The 21196-nt window shown below is 49.4% G+C and overlaps 5 protein-coding genes across 5 annotated transcripts; 3 read left to right on the forward strand and 2 right to left on the reverse strand.

Annotated features, from left to right (window-relative positions):
• Window positions 1-533: 533 nt before the first annotated feature.
• FSUBG_12739 (oligopeptide transporter) lies at window positions 534-2932 on the forward strand (the record flags this gene model as incomplete). Its single annotated transcript, XM_036677556.1, has 7 exons — window positions 534-812; window positions 867-988; window positions 1044-2154; window positions 2207-2361; window positions 2429-2643; window positions 2698-2810; window positions 2858-2932. 7 exons carry the CDS (start codon window positions 534-536, stop codon window positions 2930-2932), a joined length of 2070 nt encoding a protein of 689 aa, XP_036531793.1.
• Window positions 2933-3016: 84 nt separating this feature from the next.
• FSUBG_12740 (arginine n-methyltransferase 3) lies at window positions 3017-4688 on the reverse strand (the record flags this gene model as incomplete). The annotated part of the gene is made up of 3 exons (XM_036677558.1): window positions 3017-3891; window positions 3947-4063; window positions 4121-4688. 3 exons carry the CDS (start codon window positions 4686-4688, stop codon window positions 3017-3019), a joined length of 1560 nt encoding a protein of 519 aa, XP_036531794.1.
• A 420-nt stretch (window positions 4689-5108) lies between these two features.
• Window positions 5109-8621, reverse strand: FSUBG_12741 (Intracellular transport USO1; the record flags this gene model as incomplete). Its single annotated transcript, XM_036677559.1, has 6 exons — window positions 5109-5282; window positions 5382-5561; window positions 5621-5965; window positions 6035-6308; window positions 6359-7590; window positions 7641-8621. 6 exons carry the CDS (start codon window positions 8619-8621, stop codon window positions 5109-5111), a joined length of 3186 nt encoding a protein of 1061 aa, XP_036531795.1.
• Window positions 8622-9198: 577 nt separating this feature from the next.
• FSUBG_12742 (5' 3' exoribonuclease 2) lies at window positions 9199-12298 on the forward strand (the record flags this gene model as incomplete). Its single annotated transcript, XM_036677560.1, has 3 exons — window positions 9199-9508; window positions 9606-11715; window positions 11767-12298. 3 exons carry the CDS (start codon window positions 9199-9201, stop codon window positions 12296-12298), a joined length of 2952 nt encoding a protein of 983 aa, XP_036531796.1.
• A 690-nt stretch (window positions 12299-12988) lies between these two features.
• Window positions 12989-20758, forward strand: FSUBG_12743 (neurofibromin 1; the record flags this gene model as incomplete). Its single annotated transcript, XM_036677561.1, has 8 exons — window positions 12989-13042; window positions 13132-14586; window positions 14638-14948; window positions 15005-15119; window positions 15184-17817; window positions 17868-18127; window positions 18184-18860; window positions 18918-20758. 8 exons carry the CDS (start codon window positions 12989-12991, stop codon window positions 20756-20758), a joined length of 7347 nt encoding a protein of 2448 aa, XP_036531797.1.
• Window positions 20759-21196: the final 438 nt, after the last annotated feature.

Genomic DNA, 21196 nt, shown 5'->3' on the forward strand with positions numbered 1-21196 from the left:
TACCTAGTGGGCTTCATGTAATTATACTGAAGCTCATGCATGGCGAGGCAATGGAGTCAAGGCTGGGAAGAGTTGATTCGTAGGGCTATACTGCAAGCACGATAGCAAGTATGTAAGAGCAGTTAAACTTCAGTGGTAATAAAAGTGTCTCTACTTGGAAGACACCTACCTATTGATTAAGTACCTACTAACCTACAGAGTACTCACCTGTATCTTGTGAGGTCGATGTGATAGTAGGTAGGTACCTAAGATAGGTACCTACCTACTCCGTACCTGTAAATTATTAAAGTACAGAGGTGTTAACCGTCGATAAGTTATTAGCGGAAAGTCTCCCGGATATCGGAATGTGGGGTTGGTTCGCTTAGTAATATGGTTAACTACTAGGTACCTAGGTACCTAAGGTACCTCACGTATCTCATCTCACTTAACGTCACAACCATCCCTCTAACGCGTCCCTGAACCAAACATCGCCGTTCGTTAGCTGCTTACAGGCGAACCCCCCCCTAAAAAAAACAAAAAAAAAAGAGAAGAGAATGGCGACACGCGTGGTTCCAGGGCGCAGTTTCACGCTGCGAGGCGTTGTAGCTGGTCTCGCAGTTGGCACCATCATCTGCTTCTCCAATATGTACTTTGGCTTGCAGACAGGATGGGTTTCCATCATGTCAATGCCTGCGAGTCTCATGGGCTTTGGTATTTTCAGACTCCTTGCGCCGCATCTAAGGTTTCCGTTTTCTCCTGTTGAGAATGTATTGCTCCAGAGCGTAGCTTGTGGCATGGCTATTATGCCACTGGGATGCGGCTTTGTTGGCGTTGTATGTCATCTAGACTCATATTTTATCAAGAGGCTGTTCTGACTAGTGAGGCAGATTCCGGCATTGAACTATCTCTTGGCTCAAGATGAGCAGGGCCCGATCGACCTGAGTACCTGGCAGCTCATCATCTGGTCTTTGGGACTCTGCTACTTTGGCGTCGTCTTTGCTGTTCCCCTGTAAGCCATTATATGATCCATGTCTTTCTGCTTCAATCTTGCTGATATCCACCAGACGCAAGCAAGTCATCATCCGAGAGCGCCTCAAATTTCCCAGTGGGTTCAGTACGGCCGTGCTGATCTCAGTATTGCATGGACAAGGCCGCCAATCCACCAAAGACGAGCTTGACGCTGCTTCCAAAGGCGGCTTTGCAAGTCTCGTTCCTCGTGACGAGCCTCTTGAACCAGAAACCGTTGGACGGGCTGCTACGGACCAGGAGCATCAACAGAATGCTGGTGATGACGTGTCGGACATAGGAGACTGGGCAGCCAATATCAAATTGCTACTTTTGTGTTTTGGTGGCTCTGGGCTTTATACTCTGGCGACATATTTCTTCCCCATACTGCGCAACTTGCCAATCTTTGGTTCTGCCGCAGCTCACACATGGCTCTGGGCATTCAACCCCAGCTTTGCTTATATCGGCCAGGGAATCATAATGGGGACCGAAACGACGCTGCATATGCTTCTTGGTGCTGTAGTTGGCTGGGGAATCCTCAGTCCTCTGGCCAAATCTCGGGGATGGGCGCCTGGAGATGTTGATGATTGGGAACATGGTAGCAAAGGATGGATCATCTGGATCTCGTTGGCAATTATGCTGGCAGATGCAATTGTCAGCCTTGCTTACGTTGCCCTCCGTGGAATCTTTGCCAGCCAACGGGTTACTGGGATTATGTCTTCCCTACGCCAGAGAGTACAGGAACATGGCGTCTCTGGCTTGTGGAAGAACCCGAGCCATGACTATTCACCACTCTTGAGTAACGAGACTGAGGCTTCTCAGAGGCGCTATGGAGCTGATGAAAATGCCCCTGTCCGCGATGACGATGAGGAAGATGCTCCTCCCCACCAGCGCATTGGGCCCCGTATGGTAACGATCGGCCTTCTTGCTTCGATAGCTCTGTGCGTCCTCACTATTCACTTGGTCTTTGGCAACCTTGTACCGCTCTACGCCACCACAATTGCTGTTCTCATGGCCCTGGTGTTAAGTATCATGGGAGTTAGGGCGCTGGGTGAGACGGATCTGAACCCCGTATCTGGCATTAGCAAACTTGCGCAGCTATTCTTTGCCTTTATCATCCCTCAGACTCACAAGTCCAGTGTCTTGATCAACCTGATCGCTGGTGCTGTAGTAAGTGATTCCTATGCCTACATCTTCAGGTAAATGTTCTAACCTGCCATAGTCCGAAGCTGGTGCTTTGCAAGCTGGCGATCTCATGCAGGACCTGAAAACCGGGCACTTACTGGGAGCAGCTCCGAAAGCCCAATTCTGGGGTCAAGTCATTGGAGCAAGCGTCGGTGCTGTTCTGAGTGCTTTCATCTACCGTGTCTACACGAGGTAGGTTACCTATCACTTCACCATCTCACACTTGAAAGAGGACCTGGCTAAGACAGTTGAAATGCAGCGTATATACGATTCCTGGTGATCTCTTCCAGGTACCAACCGCCTACGTCTGGATATTCACTGCAAGGCTTGTCACAGGTTCTGGACTACCATATCGTGTCAAGGAATGGGCCATTGGAGCTGCGGTTCTATTCTCATTTGCAACTATCACCAGAACGCTCGCTATCGGTAAGAGATGGCGACCTCTGATTCCTGGTGGCATTGCTGTCGCCGTTGGTAAGTTGGCTATATTTGACCCCGAGGGAGATACTTTCGCTGACACCTGACAAGGCATGTATAACGTCCCATCTTTCACACTGGCTCGAACCGTTGGCGGTCTGTTTGCATGGTACTGGACTTGTGTCGCGCGACGGACGCAGACCCCTCTCATCATCCTTGCTTCGGTACGTATCTTGTCCATTCATGTCGAAACCACCCTGACCCCCTTCAGGGATTCATTCTTGGCGAGGGCTTCCTGAGCATTGTAAACCTCTTGCTGCAAGGCCTGAATGTGCCTCATCTGTGACTGCATCGCGTACCGTATTCGACTCGTGGGGACACCATCTTCTCAGACTTTGCTGGCCGTGTCCAAGCCTGGTAAAAGATGCGTCTATTTCAGCTGCCATGAATGCTTCCTTGTACCACCCTCAGAATCAGTCCAAGAAGCCCTGAGAACCAGCGCTCGGGCATTGTCGTCAGCTGCCGCGAAAACGATATCTCCGGAGAGACTCTTGGGCGACTTGGCAGACGATGTGGCCTCTGGAGGAGCGAGAAGAAGGCCCTGCTTCCAGTGTGTGACAGTGCCAGAAGGGCCTGTAGTGAATGCGACGCCTCCCTGGTCTTTCTTGTCCCAGGTCTCTGGTGTTGTCTCGGCAGGGGGTACTGGGTCGCTTCTGGATGTCGTGAAGAAGTTGTCGAACCAAATGAGGAGCCCGTCGACATTCTCGACCTCACGGGTGAGTTTCGACGACCACCTGGCGCTAAACTGAAGATCCTCGGTCTTGACGGTATGGAGATCAAGCACCTTGAAGGGGTAGGGTTCACCACAGACAGAACTTTGTGGCATGGCCTCGACACGGGCCTCTTTGTAGATACCTTCTTGCATAGTCTTCATGTCAAAGCCGTAAACATCCCTCCAGAAAGAGATGTGGTCCGAAACATACTCAGGGTCGGCAATGGGGGCAATCCAGATTGTGGCAGAGCTGGGCGCGAGAATACCATCAGGCTTCAGGTAACGGTCTCGAGCATACAAGACACTTGGAAGCATAGCCTCATAGAGAAGACAGTAGCCCATCCACTCGCTGACAATAATATCAACCTGGTCTACAGGCAGCTTGACATCCTCGATGGCACCCTTGAGAGTTGTTATAACATCGGACAGACCGTTATGGAAAATATTCTCCCTAGCCTTGACAATGATGTCTGACTTGTCAACAGCAATGACTTGCTTAGCGCCAGCCTTTGCAGCAAACATGCTCAGAATACCTAGGTCAAAAACTTTAGTGTGTTGAGTCAAGATCGAAATCATGACTAGGCTTACCGGTGCCACATCCGATATCAAGGACGACCTTGTCCTTGAAGATGTGCTTATTGTTGTAGATGAAGTCACGATACGCATCAGTTCGTACGGCATCTTTCAGCATGGTCTCGTGAATTTCTGGACACAGTCAGTATGAACAAACAGATCAAGATATCGATAAGTGGTGGGATGTACCATGTGCGGCGTACGACTCGAAGTAGTAGGCAGAGTCATCCTTCTTCTCCGTTGCAGCCGTCTCAGTATCATCGCCCCATCGCTTATCAAGTGTCTGCTGAACCGTCAAGCGGTAGCTGGAAAATTGATCCCTGAGCTTCTCGAGCTCCTCCTCCAGTTCCCTGTTACGGGCCTTGAGATTTCCATCGCTGGATCCAGCTGCTTGGTCGTCGGTAATGCTCTCCAATACTTCGTCCAGAGAAAAGATGAGAGCATCGTTCTCCAGAACAGGCTGAAGGTACTTCTCGTCTGCGAGGTCTTTTGCAGAAATCTCCTTGGGCAATGGTGTGCCATTCTTTACATTATCACGAACAAAGTTGACGAGCTTGACAGCACCGTGAAAGTCAAGCTGAAGCTTTTGGACATAGCCGGCAAAGCTGAAACCATGATTCTTGCTGCTATCATTGAGCATAGCGGCAACAGTAGGGAAGGTTTGGGCGCTGAAGAAGGATGTAATGGGGATTGACTCCTCATCCGATTCCAGGTCGAGCCATTCGCCCTCATCAGAGATAGATTCGTGAGTGGACATTTTCCCCCTTTCACTGCAATATAAGCAAGACAAGGCCAGATCAAACCAAGTATAATTTCCTTTGGGAGAAGACAAAAATTTGAACCAAGAACTCGAGTGGCCAGTATTGAATGTTGGTTTGGTTTGGTTTGGTTTGGTTTGGTTTGCACCGAGTTAGCTAACCTAACCTTAGCTTGGAGAATATTTTGTGGGATCACGGTGATTGGAGAAGGCTATGCCCTGTTGGGGAATTTTTTTCTGGGTCATGATAGGTAGAGAGTTAAAGGCAAGGCTTTGCAAACGCATGGCGAGGTAACCATCCAGATGCAATCCGCGAGGTGTTTGCTGTTAATATATATGATATGTCTGTAAGGGGGTATATCGCATATATCTCTCTGTCTCTCTGTCTGTCTGTTTGACGACTTTTCTGATGTACCTTGTTCATTTTTTGGCTTTCGGCTTCTGTTTCGTCTCTTCCTTTTCGTCATCGTTATTCTCAGACTCTTGGTCGTCTTCTTCTCCTTCATCATCGTCGTCGTCGTCGTCGTCATCGTCTTCCTCACCATCATCGTCCTCGCCGTCTGATACGGTTTCTCCAAGCTCAACGAGACGAGCCTGTAGTCAAGGCAGTTAGTATATAGTATGCAAATATGAGCACCGCGTTTCTTGACTCGCCTTGTATTTGGCCACCTTTTCCTCCAAATCGCCAAATACCATTAGGAGGTCATCAAGTTCGGACTGAGTGGTCTCTCTAGCCTCATTTGACTCCTGCAGCTTCTTCTCAGTCGCCTCTTTAGCCTTCTCAGCATCCTCTTTTGCTGCCTCCTTCGATTCTGATAGTTGCTTCTCGGCTGCGTCCTTTGCTTTGTTGGCAGCTGACAGTTCCGATTCCATCTGTGAGACATATGAGTTTCTTGACTATCTTCGATCAAGACATATTGATAATCACATACCTTCTTGAGCTTAGCCTCCAAATCCTTCTTTCCAGCGTCTCCTCCGCCGAGCTGCTTCTCGAGGCTCTGGCACTTCTCTTCTGCTTCCTTGGTCTTCAATTTCTGATGTTCCAGGTCCACCTGATTCTGCTCTCGATAAGCGTCTATCTCAGCATCTTTTCTATCGCAGAGGCTTTGCAGTTCCTCTTTGAACCTGGCCTGTTTCTCATCTGCTTTAGCCTTAGACTGGATCTTGAAGTCTTCGTATTCCTGACGAAGGTGCCCTAGCACCTTCTCATATTTCTCTCTTTGCATATCTATCTCGTTCTTGCGTTGCAGCTGTAGTGCATTGTACTCCTTTTGGGACTATGTTTGAGCCAATGTTAGCCGACTACACTCGTACACACCGTAATGGCTGGGATAACAGGCACGCACCTTCATCAGAACAACTTCGAGACGACTGATGTTCGCTTTGAGATCTGCCACTTCAGCATCTGTCCTCCGTCTGATTTTCTCTGTTTCGGCCTCGGCCACTTTTCGGACTTGTTCGAGCTGCTTCTGATGATCGTTTTCTTGTGCTGTTTGCTGTGAACGCAGCTGAGCAAGTTGCTTTTGATACTCGTTCTCCTTGATCGAATATTGAGATTGCAATTGAGCAACCTGCTTACGCTGATCATTCTCCTTCGACGCCAATTGACCCTGAAGCTTCCTGTAGCCGTTTCAGTAGGGTCAGTACAAGTTGGTAATGGAGGCACTTACCGCAGCTCTTCGCTATGATGCTTTTGTAATCCTTCATTCACGGTTTTGACCCGTTGCATTTCTAGGGCAGCGGTTTCCTTTGATCTGCGATGATCTGCCTGTTCCTGTCCTAACTGCCCCTGAAGTACTGCTAGCTTTTCCTGGATCTCGTTCACAGCATTCTGCTTTTCCTCAACCTGGCTCCTGAGAGAGTCTACAAGTTCCCTTGAAACACCTTTCTGAACACCGTTGGTGACGACAGAGATCTCCATGCCGGGTTCTCTGTCAATAGCACGTGCTATTCGGCTATAGTTGTCCTTGAAGAACTCAACAAATTCCCTGTCGAATAAGACATCGGGGAGTCGCCCTGGAGACGAAGCGTCCAGCTTTTGAGGTAAGACTTCGAAATCACGAATAAAAGGGTGGCTGCGAAGTTTTGATAGGCGGTCTAGGTATACATCTCGATCTATACGAGCCGTTAAGATAGAGAGTAATGTTGCTCTTGGGATTGGTGAGTCTTTTGTTGAGAATTCGTAAGCAACTCCAAGCAACATTGTGCACAGTCCCTGAACGATCTCGCCCCCGCCTCTGGCTGGAGGCTGTGAAACAGCTTGAATTAGGCTTTGAACATTGCTTCCCTCGGCGAGAAAGTCGTTCACTGCATCGAGATCCTCAAAAAGCCAGCCCAATAGTAGCATAAGATAACCGACCAAAACCCGCGTATTGTCGCCTCTACGAAGGCCTGACGCAACGTGAGCTGAAAGAGTTTGGATGGCAGTCACAACCTCTTCCCCGTCTTCCGAATCACCTTCAGTCAAGCCCATGGCTTCTGACTTGGCTTCCGAGTTTTCATGCAAGAGATGGAAAGTGATCACAGCAGCGAACCATTGTCTGTATGGATCCGAAGACTCAACTGGAGGCTGCAGAAGAACAGTCAAAACGTTCGAAGACTCGTTGGCCCCGGATTGATGTCCTTCAATGGCGCGGCCAAGAAAATGCAGTCTGACAGCTGGGTGACGTGAAAAATAAGCCTGTAGGCACTCAGCCGCTGCAAAACGAACATCGAATTCTTGGAGGTCCTGCAGACACAATGTTAGGTCTAATAAGCCGTCGATGACAAACACTTTCTCGCCTTGGCTGGCCTGTCCATCGGCCGTGCCAGTTTTAGCCAGAGGAGCCAAAACCCTCATCTGAGCAAATGTCTCCTGAAGAGGTGCATTTTGCCGAATCACGTCACCACAAGTGATCAGAGCCTATATGATGTCAACGAAATCACCTTCCGGGAGCAATCAAATCATCGAACCTCGGCCTTGATTTGTGTTTGCGCCTCATGGCTGAAGGCCAGTTGTAGAATGTGATAGGCAAGACCATGCTTCCATATAGCTGTTTGATTCAACGAGGTACCTGCGGAGCCCCTGACAACAAACAGACGAATGACGGCGAGGAAAGCATAAACGTTTCGATTTCGTTGCGCTGCTGCCCACGAAGCGATCTCAGACCCATCAGCTTGAGGTTTTAGAACTCGACCTAATAAATCCGCCAAACGGTTCATGCAGCCCGACTCCCGGAACAGGGCCTGGTTTGAGCTGTTTGACCGGAGGAGGTTAGCCAAAAGGATCAGGCAGTCCTCAACAGTGCGACCTCCTTCTACGAGAGCTCCATCGGCTTCGATGATGGCAAACAATCTCTCAAAAGCATTCTCAAAAGCCACCAGCTTCTGTATCTCGATCGATGTTGGTGTGAGGTAGGTCAGGAGAATGATAGCTTCGTTGCGTATAGCGTCGCGTTGGTCATCGAGGACGGAAACCAGCCGCGGTATCCCGAGGGGAGCAGTAAAGATACATTCCTCAGTGCGTTCTGTACGTGCCGAGAGTATGGCGGCTAGTAGTTGTAAGGAATATAGACGGGAATAGAAATCGTTTGTTTCAAGGAAATCGAGCAGTAACGTAATGTTCTCTTGGCGTTGGGTGAACTCGTCGGCCAACCATAGTGCGATCTCCTCTGAAGCTTCGGGACTATCTTCATTAGGGTTGAAGAGCATTAACAACGTCTCGAGTACCACTTTGACGGTGTCGACATCTTCACCGTCTTTGCTTAGACTCCCTATGAGACTTCTCAGGGCACCCGAAGCCACAGAAGCTGGATAATCTTTGGCGAAGCTACGAAGACCCAGAATTGCAGCTCTTCGGTCTTCTAGCAAAGTTGCTGAACTGAGGCGACCGCTTAGAACGTCGATGGTCTCACCAACCGATTGTTTCGCCGGCGCGCTGGCAATAGAGAACATGATTGTGGCGCCTCAATGCCATACGGCTCAAAGGAATTCGAGAGGTTGCATGGAGCCCTTCCGGCGACTGTTAATAACGTCTTCTCTGTTGGTGAATATCACTGAGGAAGCTATCCTAATTAGTCGACACTAGGTATTGGCTTCTTTATTCTGGCCAGCTTGTCAGGAGAAGATGGGACCAGGCATGCCAACTCCATTGCTGCATAATTCCTGATTAAGACGCAATTCAATAAGTGGATTTGAGGCCCCACCTTGCAGCCACAGATACCCACTCACTTGCATAACGGTGTGGCTCAGGGTCCGAGCTAACAGTCAAAGAATCATGTCGCGATTCGAAAAGCGACAGCCTTCGTCCTACACATAATTTTTGTCTTCCTTCAAACAACAACCGGGGGACCTATTCGCCTGGCCTTAACGCGCTGTCGCCTCAACTAATTGATGCGACACGTCTTGTGAGAGACATTTATTTCCTGAGTCCCAGGTTTTGTACCCGCATTGTCTCTATTCAACCGGAGTCTGCTCGCGCAACGAGCTCACCACAAATTTCCGAACAGTCGACTTCCGCAGGATCGCTACGATGGGTATTCCCGCGGCTTTCCGATGGCTTTCTTCCAGATATCCTAAGATTATCTCGCCGGTAATTGAGGATCAGCCCCTTACCATGGAAGATGGCTCCACGATTCCTGTCGACACGACTCGCCCAAACCCGAATGGCGAAGAGTTTGATAACCTGTATCTCGACATGAACGGCATCGTTCATCCTTGTTCTCATCCTGAAGATCGACCAGCTCCTAAAGATGAGGAGGAAATGATGATGGAAGTCTTCAGATATACCGATCGCGTGGTGAACATGGTTCGGCCCCGAAAGATACTCATGATTGCAGTTGGTATGTTGGGTCTTTTTTTCTTTCTCTAGCTCAGTTTCTGCACTTTGTCCGGGGCTGTACACGTAATTTATTTGTTAAAAGCTAACAAACCCCATAGATGGTGTTGCACCTCGAGCCAAGATGAACCAGCAACGGTCAAGACGATTCCGTTCCGCACAAGAAGCCCAAGAGAAAGAGAAGGACAAGCAAGAACTTATCAAACTTCTAAAACAGCAGAATGGAGGCAATTTGACGGCCGAAAGTGAAGAGACTGTCCTGAAAAAGGCATTCGACTCAAACTCGATCACACCTGGAACGCCTTTCATGGACATTCTCGCCCTCAGCCTGAGATATTGGTGTCAGTACAAACTCAACACGGATCCTGGTTGGGCGAAACTCAAAATCATCATTTCTGATGCTACTGTTCCCGGAGAGGGAGAGCACAAGATCATGAATTTTGTTCGGTCCCAGCGGGCATCACCAGACCATGACCCCAACACTCGGCATGTGATATATGGTCTTGATGCCGATCTTATCATGCTGGGGCTCGCAACCCATGAGCCTCATTTCCGTGTCCTCCGCGAAGACGTTTTCTTTCAAGAACAGAAGGCTCGTTTGTGTAAGCTCTGTGGCCAGAAAGGACACGATGCCCAGAATTGCCGCGGCGAGGAAAAGAAGAAAGATGGCGAACACGACGAGAAGGACAAAGGTGTCGCCTTCAAGCCTTTCATCTGGCTTCATGTCGCTGTATTGCGAGAATACCTCGAAGTTGAGCTTAGCGTCCCTAACTTGCCCTTCCGCTTCGACGTGGAACGTGCTGTTGACGATTGGATCTTCATGTGCTGTTTTGTTGGTAACGATTTCTTACCGCATCTTCCAGCCCTGGAAATTCGAGAGCATGGAATTGATACTTTAACCAAAATCTGGAAAGATAATCTGCCCGTTATGGGTGGCTACGTTACCAAAGATGGGCATATCGATCTCGAAAGAGCGCAGGTGATTCTGAGCGGGTTGGCCAAACAAGAAGATGGTATCTTCAAGCGGCGAAAAGAACAGGAAGACCGCCGTGAGGCCAACTTCAAGCGGAGAAAGCTGCAGAATGAGAACAACGGCCGTGGTGGACGTCAAGGTGGACCTGCCCATCCTAAGAAGATAAATGGCCTCGAAAACCCTGCCAATGTGCTACTCCAACCCATTACCTCCTTCTCTGGACCGAACGAGCATAGATTGACGCACGACATGATTGTGAACCGCAGTAACGCGCCAGATGCGAACGTTGCCAACAAGAGCGCCGCGAGTGTCCTCAAAGCCCAGCTCCAGTCGCAGAAGTCACTGTCAACCGCGAAACCAGCGGAAGCGGATCAAGATTCTGCTTCCGCTCTAGGCAAACGAAAGGCATCAACACTCGAAGAAGGGGATGGCTCGACTCCAGATACATCCAATGCTCCAACTCCAGCAGCCCCGACCGAGGAGGGCCCAGTCGATGATGTGCGTCTCTGGGAGGACGGCTATGCTGATCGATACTACGAGAAGAAATTCCATAAAGATCCCCAAGACATTGAGTTTCGTCACGAGGTCGCACGGGCGTACGTTGAGGGTCTTGCTTGGGTCTTGCTGTACTACTTCCAGGGGTGCCCCTCTTGGGAGTGGTATTACCCATATCATTATGCCCCATTCGCAGCCGACTTTCAAGACATCGACAAGATGAAGATTTCCTTCGAGAAGGGCAGAATATCTAAGCCATTCGAGCAATTGATGAGCGTCTTGCCGGCTGCATCACGCCACGCCCTTCCTGAGGTTTTCCACGACCTCATGCTCAACCCTGAAAGCAACATCATTGACTTCTATCCGGAAGACTTTGAAATTGACCTCAACGGCAAGAAGATGGCTTGGCAAGGTGTTGCTTTGCTTCCTTTCATTGAGATGCCTCGCCTACTAGCCGCCGTTCAAGCAAAATACCCGGAACTCAGTGCAGCGGATTCAGCACGTAACGAAATGGGCAGAGATGTTTTGATCTTCTCAGAAGCCCATGAGAGCCTGTACGATGACGTTCTAACCAAGTTCTACTCCAAGAAACAAGGGGACTCCAAATTCAAGCTGAACCCGAAAAAGAGTGACGGCTTGTCAGGCAAGGTCGAAAAGAAGGATGGATATGTTCCCCATGAAGAATTGAAGTACCCTCTTGAGAGGAATGGTATGCCCAATCTCGATTATGATCGATCTGTCAGGTATGACACCGCGCCCATAACCCACAGTTTCTGTTTGGCTAATAGTTCTAGCGTCTACTACGATATGCCTTCCGTTTCACAAACACACAAGTCGATGCTGCTTCGTGGGGTTCAGCTTCCGAAGCCTGCTCTCACACAAAGTGACATTCAAGATATCCGGAACAAAGCCAACCGTGGAGGCAGAAATGGCGGCTTCGGACGAGGGGGGAACAATCGAGGTGGCTACAATGGCCCTGGTATGTCGCGCGGGCCTCAGCATGACAGACACCATGGAGGATATGGTCGGTCCAATGGCCATTACCCTCCGCCGGCTGCTTCTCATGTGCCTCCACCACCAGGAGCCCCTGGATTCGGGATCGGTGTACCACCGCCGCCCCCACCAGCACATTTTTACAACCACCAGCAGTACGACAACCGCCACGGCAGTGCTCCAAGCTATAACAGCCAATACAGAGGCCCACCGCCCCATCCTCACGGTGCTTCCGGTTATCAAGGGTACGGAGGACAATCCTATGACAGAGGACGAGGATCAGGAGGCTATGGTTCTCGGGGTAACCACCGAGGTGGACGGTCATACAGATAGTCTGTGGAAATAAAGGCGTAGGGATGGCGGGGAAATGAATGAGTTCTCAATCAAAGCTTTGGGGAACGAACATTATATACGATATTTTGCATGACCAACTCAAGATGGGGTAAATTGAATCATACCAGAGCAGTGGAGCTCGGGGGTTTGGCCTTTATTTATTGATTATGAACACCTAAATGGATTGTGTTTGAGCTCCTGAGATGCTGGAAGCCGTCGCTGGTATTTGAGGTTCAACTAGACTATTTCTGATTCATTCGTACCTAGTTGCTGAACAAAGACTGCTAGCATTGAGATATGCATTTGGGGGTGAGAATTGGATGCTTAGTCCAGGTAGCTAGGTAAGTACTAAGCTAGAACATAGCAAGGAATTGGGGAATATAAAATACATGATGTGCTTCTGGATACGGAATTGATGTTGAAAACTTCTAGGTGCTTACGCTTCAGTTTCATGATAAAACAATAATTTATGCGTTGTCCACTGTCGTTAGTTACCTTTCAAGTCGTAGATGTCTGAAAACGGCGAGCTCCCCTATGCGTGCTACCCCTGTGGGGACAGTTCGCGGGGTTTGGCACGAACGCAGTGACCTTTGGGCAATGCCTGCTCGGTCAGGTCAGAGGGACGAGCGACTCCCAACTTGATCTCTCCCAAATCAAGTCTGCGTATCCACGCTCAATGCTGTCGCGATCATGAATTGCGACGCAAGCCTAGTCGGCTGCCTTGTCGACAGGCTCGCTACCAGAGTAAGCATCTGCATATCCCATGCGCGAGGCAGCTTGCGATCAATTCCCTTAGTGGCTTGGGTTGACTGACATTGGGTATCTCTCAATAGCTTCCCCATCGAGCTGGCACCAGTGGCCAGAGCCTACAGCAAGACGATGTCCTCCACGTTACAAGAGCCACCTTGGTCGAGCTAGGGAACACATCCATATCCACAGTCATCGCGTCGCTTCTGGTTCTACTCGAGGACCTTGCTCGCCCTTACGCAGCTGTCGCCGACCACCCCAGCCATATCTTGGCCTCCGAGCTCTACATCGTTGCCGTTATTGCAGACTGCTGTTCTTCCCATTGGGCCTCTCTCTCACAGGACGCAGATGTAGAACCGGCCCCGGCTCCTCCTCCGCTGGACGAAGTACTTGTGAGCCGCCTTTTCGACGCGTTCAAGCACCTCCTTGAACCGATCCCTGAGAACTGTATACTCCCAGCCCAGACTCTACTTGACCAAGTCTCGACGCGCAATGTCTCCGTCACTCGACCTGAAAGCTCCTCTGTCTCCTCCGACGCCGATAGCTCCCCCCCAAGCGATGAGAGGTTTGCAGATACGTTGGTGGAGATGGACATCCACATCAAGACTGTGACCGAGTATGTCACTACTTCCAGTTGGACGGCCGCCTTCGACTATTTAAGGAATGTCATATACACTATTCGAACTAGTATTGTTACGCAACCTGGCATCTCTGCGCCTGGATCTACTCAAGATGCTGAGAGAGCAGCCCTCGTCGTTCTGCGATTGCTCTCTTTCTTCTGGGTTGATGGCCCAAAGCTGGGTCAAGTTATACAAGAGATCTGCTCAAGCTTCCTACACTTTCGAAAGCCTTACCAAAACACCATTGCTGTAGTCTCTCCATTGCTGATCATGAGATGGCTGGATCGGTTTCCCCGTGAGTTTGTGCAGCTTCACCAGCTTCACAAGCGACTTGATGGTGGAGCTGATACGCTGTTTGACATGGCACAAGCTGCGACAGATAACGGACGCCGAAAGGGTCTGTTCTACCCTCTGCAAACCACACTGCTTTTCCTTTTGCCGGATGTTTTTGAGGTAGCGAGCAATATGCGCGAAGCGAAGAGCAGCAGCATGGTGAAGAAAGTTACCTTTCTAGATGGACTGAGAAAAGCTTCGCGCAATCGAAACGAGCAAGCAGCTTACTGTCTGGTTTCTCTGCTCCGTGCCGCCAGACATTTTGATGTTGAAAGCGACTCAGCTCTTGTCAGTTATGCCTTGGATGTTCAGGATGAGGTCCGCGATGCTGTTTTTCGCCGTCATACCGCGTCAGAATACGGACTCTTTGATCAGGACATGATGACCGCGGCCTTTGTGAGCTTGACTCATCTCAATCTCGATACGAGTGTCAGCGGCTTTGTTGAAACCTGTATCGCTTCAAATGCCCCAAGCAGTTTTAAGTTAGCTACAGTCCAGGGCTGTACGTATTTCGCTCAGCAGCCATATGCTCTTAGGTACCACGAACTATTTGATGCGGCAACACCCTTCATGCGGACGCAATTAGAGGTGAGAATTGGTGATTTCCCATTTCTGCTGGTCTCCAACTGACTACCTTAGACCGAGAATGCCAAGGCTGTCAATACGACGGGTCGACAAGGGAGCGAAAGGACAGAGCTTGTTTGCAGCATTCTCCAATTCTTGGATGCATCCCCAGCTCGCTTGTTAGATGATCTGTCAAAAGATGGTTCGAATAATAGCTTCTTCAAGTCCTTCCTTCTTTGCGTCTTGTCCGAGAACCCGGCCGTGCGTAAACTTGCCACTGGCGTTGCAAGCCGACTCTTCCAAGGCCACCTTGAGGCATATCGCCAATTCGATACTGGGCACCGTTTCGGCACAAAAGAACTTCGTGATGATATCTGGAGTCGAAGGTGAGCGCATTTCTCTATACCCGGCCAATCTTGAACCTGCTAACGAAACTCCCAAGCTCCAAAGTTCTGCTTGCTTTATGCGAGTCTGTCACCTCAAAGAAAGATGACCAGAGCTTGCGCGATCTACAAGACTATCTAGAAGCACGCTTACTACTTCTTAAGAACATCCCGGTATGCATTTCTGTGCCTCCGGTTATGCTGTTCGCGATAGTTATCGGCTGCTAACTTGCTGCAGGAATTGGCCAAAGTACCAGGGGACGCACCGGATGTCATCAACGCATCTTCCAAGCTTGAAACTACGCTTCTTATATCCCTTTGTTCTGCCAGCATTACAACTTGTCAACTGGTGACTTCCTGCACAGGATTGTTCATTCAAGAGTGCTCGATCGTCGACAAACATGTTGAGTCAGCAAAGTCTTCGGCATCAGTGCTTCGCAACGCCGAAGTCTACCGCGAGATATCCTCTCCAGCCTTCCGGTTCACGGGACTAGTTGCATTCCAGAAGCGAGTAAGGGGTCTTCTGCGCCGCATGCAGTTCCCAACAACAGGCATCGTGAATGCCTGGGAAACCGCATTCGATCGTTGGCTTCATCTTGCAAAGGATGTCTCAACATCAACTGTCGAGATCGTGGATGGAAGAGCGCTTGCTGAGTGGCGAAACTATTCAGGTTTCTTGGCATCTTTGGGCGGCATTTGCACCGCTGACCAGGCTATTATCCTCGAAGAGCCTGCCCTTGGAGGTCTAAGGTGGATCGATCGTGTCTCTTCTGAGCACTCCGAGGAACCACTCCTGACAAGATATCTGAGACTCAGTATTCAGCTTTTAGCTTGTGCCAATGTGAGAGTACGCGAAGCAATGCGAGATGTGCTTGCCAGTGAAGTCTCGCCTGCGCTTTACTACCCGCTATTCCGAGCCTTAGAATCTGAATTAGAAGTATTATTCACTGGAGCTCTGGCCCCCGTCGAGAAAGATCAGGATAGTGAGGTGGTATTCGCTGAGCAAGCTGCATCTCTACTTCGGGCTCTTGTGGAAAGACTAGAAAGCCCCTCTGACCTCGGCGCGGCCTCGTCAGTCCATTTGGGTGCACTCACGCTTAACTTTGCAAAGTTCCTGGATGGCGTCACCGATACACCGAATACGTTAAGGGTCAAGATCCGGGTATGCCACCTGTGCGAAGTGGTGACAAAGCGAAAAGAGCACCTGAACTTGCGGGACGATGTTCGCATTCGGAACCAACTACTTGAATATATCTTCGGCTGGATTGCTCGCCCTCGCTCGCCTCAGCATGGTCCTGGCTCCCGACAGGATGACACGGCTCGTGTGCAGAAAGACCTTGACAAGGCTTGTTTAAAATCACTGGCTGATTTGACTTTTCGTTTGCCATTGCAACCCTCTGAAAGCCATACTGATGCTGGGATGAGCGAGATGAAGTCGCAAATGTTTCATACATATTTCAACCGCTTCCTGTCCTTGCTTAACCATGAGCCATCGGAATTGACTAGGACTGATACGAATTTGAGTGTCACTCTTCGTGAAGAGTCTGCATCAAACTCAGATTTGGCCATCACCATCTTGTCCAATTTACTTAGTGCTAATATCGACGTTGGCCTCAAACACTCTCTTAATATTGGGTACCACGACAATGTTGAGATTCGCACCGCTTTCGTCAAGGTCCTTTACAACATCCTGATCCAAGGCACTGAGTTCAGCAACCTGACTGACTCAGCTGTGAGTGAGAAGTACGAGGAACTACTTGAGTTACTGACCAATGATCTCTCCCTGGCCATCTCGATGGCCGTTGCTTGCCCCAGCACCGAGGTGGACGAGCTCACTATTTGCCTTCTCACTGTTTTCGAACAGCGAGGAATGATCTTTGAGCTTTTGGAGGCACTCATCAAACAAGAGATTGAAGACACCGAGAATGAGGCTGAGATATTACGACGAGGGTGTGTTGCAACAAAGATGCTATCAGTCTATGCCAAGTGGAAGGGTGCTTCCTATATTCGAACGACGCTTCAAAAGGTCTTGGAGCGGCTTATGCTGACATCCAAGGATCTCGATCTAGAGCTTGACCCTGCAAGAGTCAGCTCGACAGAGGAGCTACAGAAGAATGCTCTACAGTTGCGTATTGTGGCCAAGGTTTTCATCGACGACATATGCGCGTCTTCTTCCAACATTCCACCCGCTTTCCGCAAGATTTGCTACACCATATCAAACGCAGTCATGCCACGGTTTCCCGATGCCAAGTACACAGCCGTGGGAGCCTTCATCTTCCTACGATTCTTTTGCCCAGCCATCGTTGCTCCTGAAGTCGAGGGTCTCGTATCGACAGCACCATCTAAAGAAATGCGGCGCGGTTTACTTCTCATTGCTAAGGTCATACAGAACCTCGCCAATAACGTGCTGTTTGGAGCAAAAGAGCCATACATGTTCCCCCTTAATGACTTCTTGACACAGAATATTTATCATGTTACAACGTTCCTCCGCGAGATTTCGGTTCCTCCCAATCAGTTGGAGGTGCAAGGCACTACGGAATCGTTCGACTTTGGATCCTGTGTTGCGCTGCATCGTTTCCTCTACGATCATTGGGACCATGTACGCCAAACACTCCTCTCACGCGAGAGAAAGGATTACGGTAGGACATCTGGGGATGTCGTCCGTGGGAGATCACCGGTCTTGGAACCGCTGAGAAACCTGATTGCGAATCTTGGTCCACCACCGCTTGCTGTTTCGTGGAACAGACCCCAAGTCTCATCCAATAGCCCACCGCTATACTCTCGATTCCAGAACTTCATGCTCCGGAATGCCTTCCGAAGTACAGAGTCTTTCTTGACAGCACGTGCTGTTTACGATGGTGGCGAAAGCAAGGTGAGTCCCAAACATTAGACTAACCATAATATTGGCTGAACATGAACAAGGACGGCTTGTCTATAATCTGCGTCATTTTGCGTCACATTGAGACAGAGAGCATCGACTATGACACTTTAATGTATTGCTACCTCAAAATTGCCAGCAGGTTGTGGCACAGGCCCTTTGGCATCTTAATTGATGCGACCTGCTATAATGGCCGCAACGAGCCTCAGGATGACCTGTTCAAGAAGTTGGAGCTTCTAACACCCTCGGAGCTGTCACAAAACCTTAGCCGTATTTATGTTTACAACATGAACAGTGCATTCAAGTAAGTTGCCTGCTCAGGATGACTGGCTCGGGCTTCTAAGCTAACCTCACTTGCAGGCGGTGCTTTCGACGCCTGCTGAGGGTGTGTACCAAGAACGAGAACGGCGTTTTTAACCCTAAAAATGTCGAATATCATTTGATAGGAAGCCTTCAAGACTTGCAAGCACATTTTCACCTTAGCCAGCTACATTTGCCCAAGGAAACAATCAGTGTCGTGACCGATACACGATATGTCTTTCAACCGATCACCCGCCTGTCCAAGTCAAAGGGTAAGATTGAAGTAATCATTAAAGTCGGCAGTCAGTTTGTGCAAGTAACGACCACGAAAAAGCAAGAGATTTTCGCGGGATTCCGATTGGGCACGACCGTGAATGACATCTTCCGGTTAGGCGAAGTTGATGAAGCACCAACTTCCATACAGACTGAAGATGATTCGGCTTTTGGCTTACGAGCTGACAACGGGAAGATCGTGATGTACTTTACGAGCCCAAAGAAGTCAGATGTGCTTCAGACGATCCGGGGTGCCAAGGCCAAATATGGCAAGGATAGCAGGGCTCATAAATCTGTTGAGCGCCTCATCAGGCCGCAAGATGTGCCAGGCACGCTCCTGAATCTTTCACTGGCGAACCTGTCGAGTCATGATCATATCTTAAGGCTGTCTTCCTACAATCTTCTTGGGGCACTTTGCCGGGCATTCAAATTCAGCTCTGCTTCAAGGATCGTCTGCACCAAAGGTAAGTCTCGAGATAAAATCAAAACGCCTCCGAACATAGCAACTAACTTTATTCCAGATGTTTCTGTTCCTTTAGATCCAACCCGTTTCGTAGTGGACATTAGTAAGGAGTTGGCATTGAGCGAGCCTCAGTTGACATCAGACTTTTTGACAGAATTCTTCGTGGGCTGGGAAAGCTTCCCGGATGAACAGAAGCCTCTGAGTCTTGCCTATATGGCTCCTTGGCTTCCCGGCTTGCGGACCAACATCCTCACGAATGAGCTTGACGGGGAGAAGGGGAGAGAAAGAGTCGCAATTCTATTTCGAAAGCTCATCGATGTGACTGTCCAGGATCATTCACTCACCTTTGCCTTGGAACAGTCTGTGTGGCCAAGGATCGTTCAAGACGAAATCTTGCTCGAGGTTTTCCTGGATGAGCTCCTGAAGTCAGCAATGAGCTATAGCGCGCATGATGAATCTTTAGAGGTCATCGCATCTATTGTGGTTGGTATTGGAACTGTTACTTTGCGCGGCAAGATCCTTTCAAGGCTCCGTAAAGCTCTCAACCGATCATCGCTCCGTCCAACGAAATACCTGCCAGACAACGCAGTCTGGTCTGAGATCTGTGTTTTGCTTCGGTTCTGTCTGGCACTGTCGTTCGATAACGGGGTGCAATCTCAGCTTTTCCTCCCCGAGATCTTCCATATCGTGACCATGTTGGCCAACACTGGTACTCAGGAGGTTCGATTACTTGTTTACCGGTTGCTTGTCAACACGGTTCACGCCGTATGTACGTCGTTCAGCCTGGATGATGCCAGCTCTAGTAAACTGCGAGCCAGTCTAGACTTTCTATGCGATCCTCGTAGCGACATCTTCACGGCGCCGCCATCCTTCCCTCGCGAAGGTGCCTCGGTATCGACTTCACAGGACGCAGGTCCCGCTTTGACCGCGACCGAAAACCTCGCATCTGCTCTCTTTGAAATTTGCTCTGTCGCTGCGCCGACAGTTGACCTTGCTAATACATGGCGATCGAGGTGGATGAGCCTAGTTGCAAGCACGGCCTTCCAAAACAATCCTGCTATTCAGCCGCGTGCATTTGCGGTCATGGGTTGCTTGGCTCGGGAAGAGGTCGATGATGATTTACTCTACCAAGTACTTGTTGCTCTGAGGAACAGCGTCAATCGGTTTGGAGAGGACCAAAACAGTGAAATGCTTGTCTCTATCGTCACTTCGCTATCAAAAATGATGGCAAAGCTCCCATCAGCATCACGCTATGGTCTGCAGCTTTTCTGGCTAGCTATGTCACTTGTACGGTTAGTGCCTGCGACTCTGTTTAACTGCACTGCACAATTTCTTGAGGCAGTGCTAGCGAATATAAGCACGAGCGAAGAGTTCCGAGGAGACAGCATGGCCTCATTACTTCTTCAAGGACGAGCGCCACTCGACGAGGCTGCGTTGCCCCTGGAAGAGATATATGGTATACACTTCGAGGAAGAAACCTTCCACCTGGCGGTCTGTGCATGTCTGGCGCGTGGGCTCACTGATACCATGACAAGACAAATCACCATGCGTGTCTTGTCTTCTTTCCTAGAGATGATGACCGCGAATGTGGGGGGTCGGGAAAAGGCCGAGATGACTCAGACCTCACCATATCTGTCTCTCCTGACGGCCCGCGCGGTTGAGAATGACGAATTCAAAGACAGTCTATGGTCTGCTGGCATTAACGCTGATGAACTTGGCTTTGCTAATGGGATGCGGAAATCGCCGGACCTCGAAGGAATGCCGGATAATGTAGTCTTGCTGATCACAGCAATCGAACTTGTTGACTTCCAGTATGTGGAAGACTCCGTACAAAGACGCAGTCTGGATTGGCTCAATAAACTTGCCAGCGAACGACCTATCGTGGTAGAGCAACTGTGAGTCTCGACAATTGAGATACTTGGGCGTCCTAAAACTGACATACAAAAAGAGCTGGAGCCATTCGCTCTTTGTTAGATGACACATTGCTACACAGCCAGAATTCAGAGACGCTCAGAGCTGCACACACTCTTTTGCGGGCGCTGTCATCGACGCAAAAAGTCTCGAGAGCCGCTGGCTCAATGTCCTCACTAACCGAGGTTTTGGACTCATTGGGTTTTGGTGGGTTATGGCGATCATGTTCATTTGGATCAATGGAAGATGTAAACCGTGACTATCTGGAGCTTACTGAGAAATTAATAGAGGTAAGCTAAAAGAGAGTTAAAAAGCTAATTATAAAATATATTTACTAATTAATATATAGTTAATAATTATTTAAATAATTTAAAACTTTAAAACTTTATAGTATAAAAATATAAAAATATAAAAATATAAAAATAT

Source organism: Fusarium subglutinans, assembly GCF_013396075.1.
Source record: "Fusarium subglutinans strain NRRL 66333 chromosome Unknown NRRL66333_c0000286, whole genome shotgun sequence".
NCBI classification, from domain to species: Eukaryota; Fungi; Ascomycota; class Sordariomycetes; order Hypocreales; family Nectriaceae; genus Fusarium; species Fusarium subglutinans.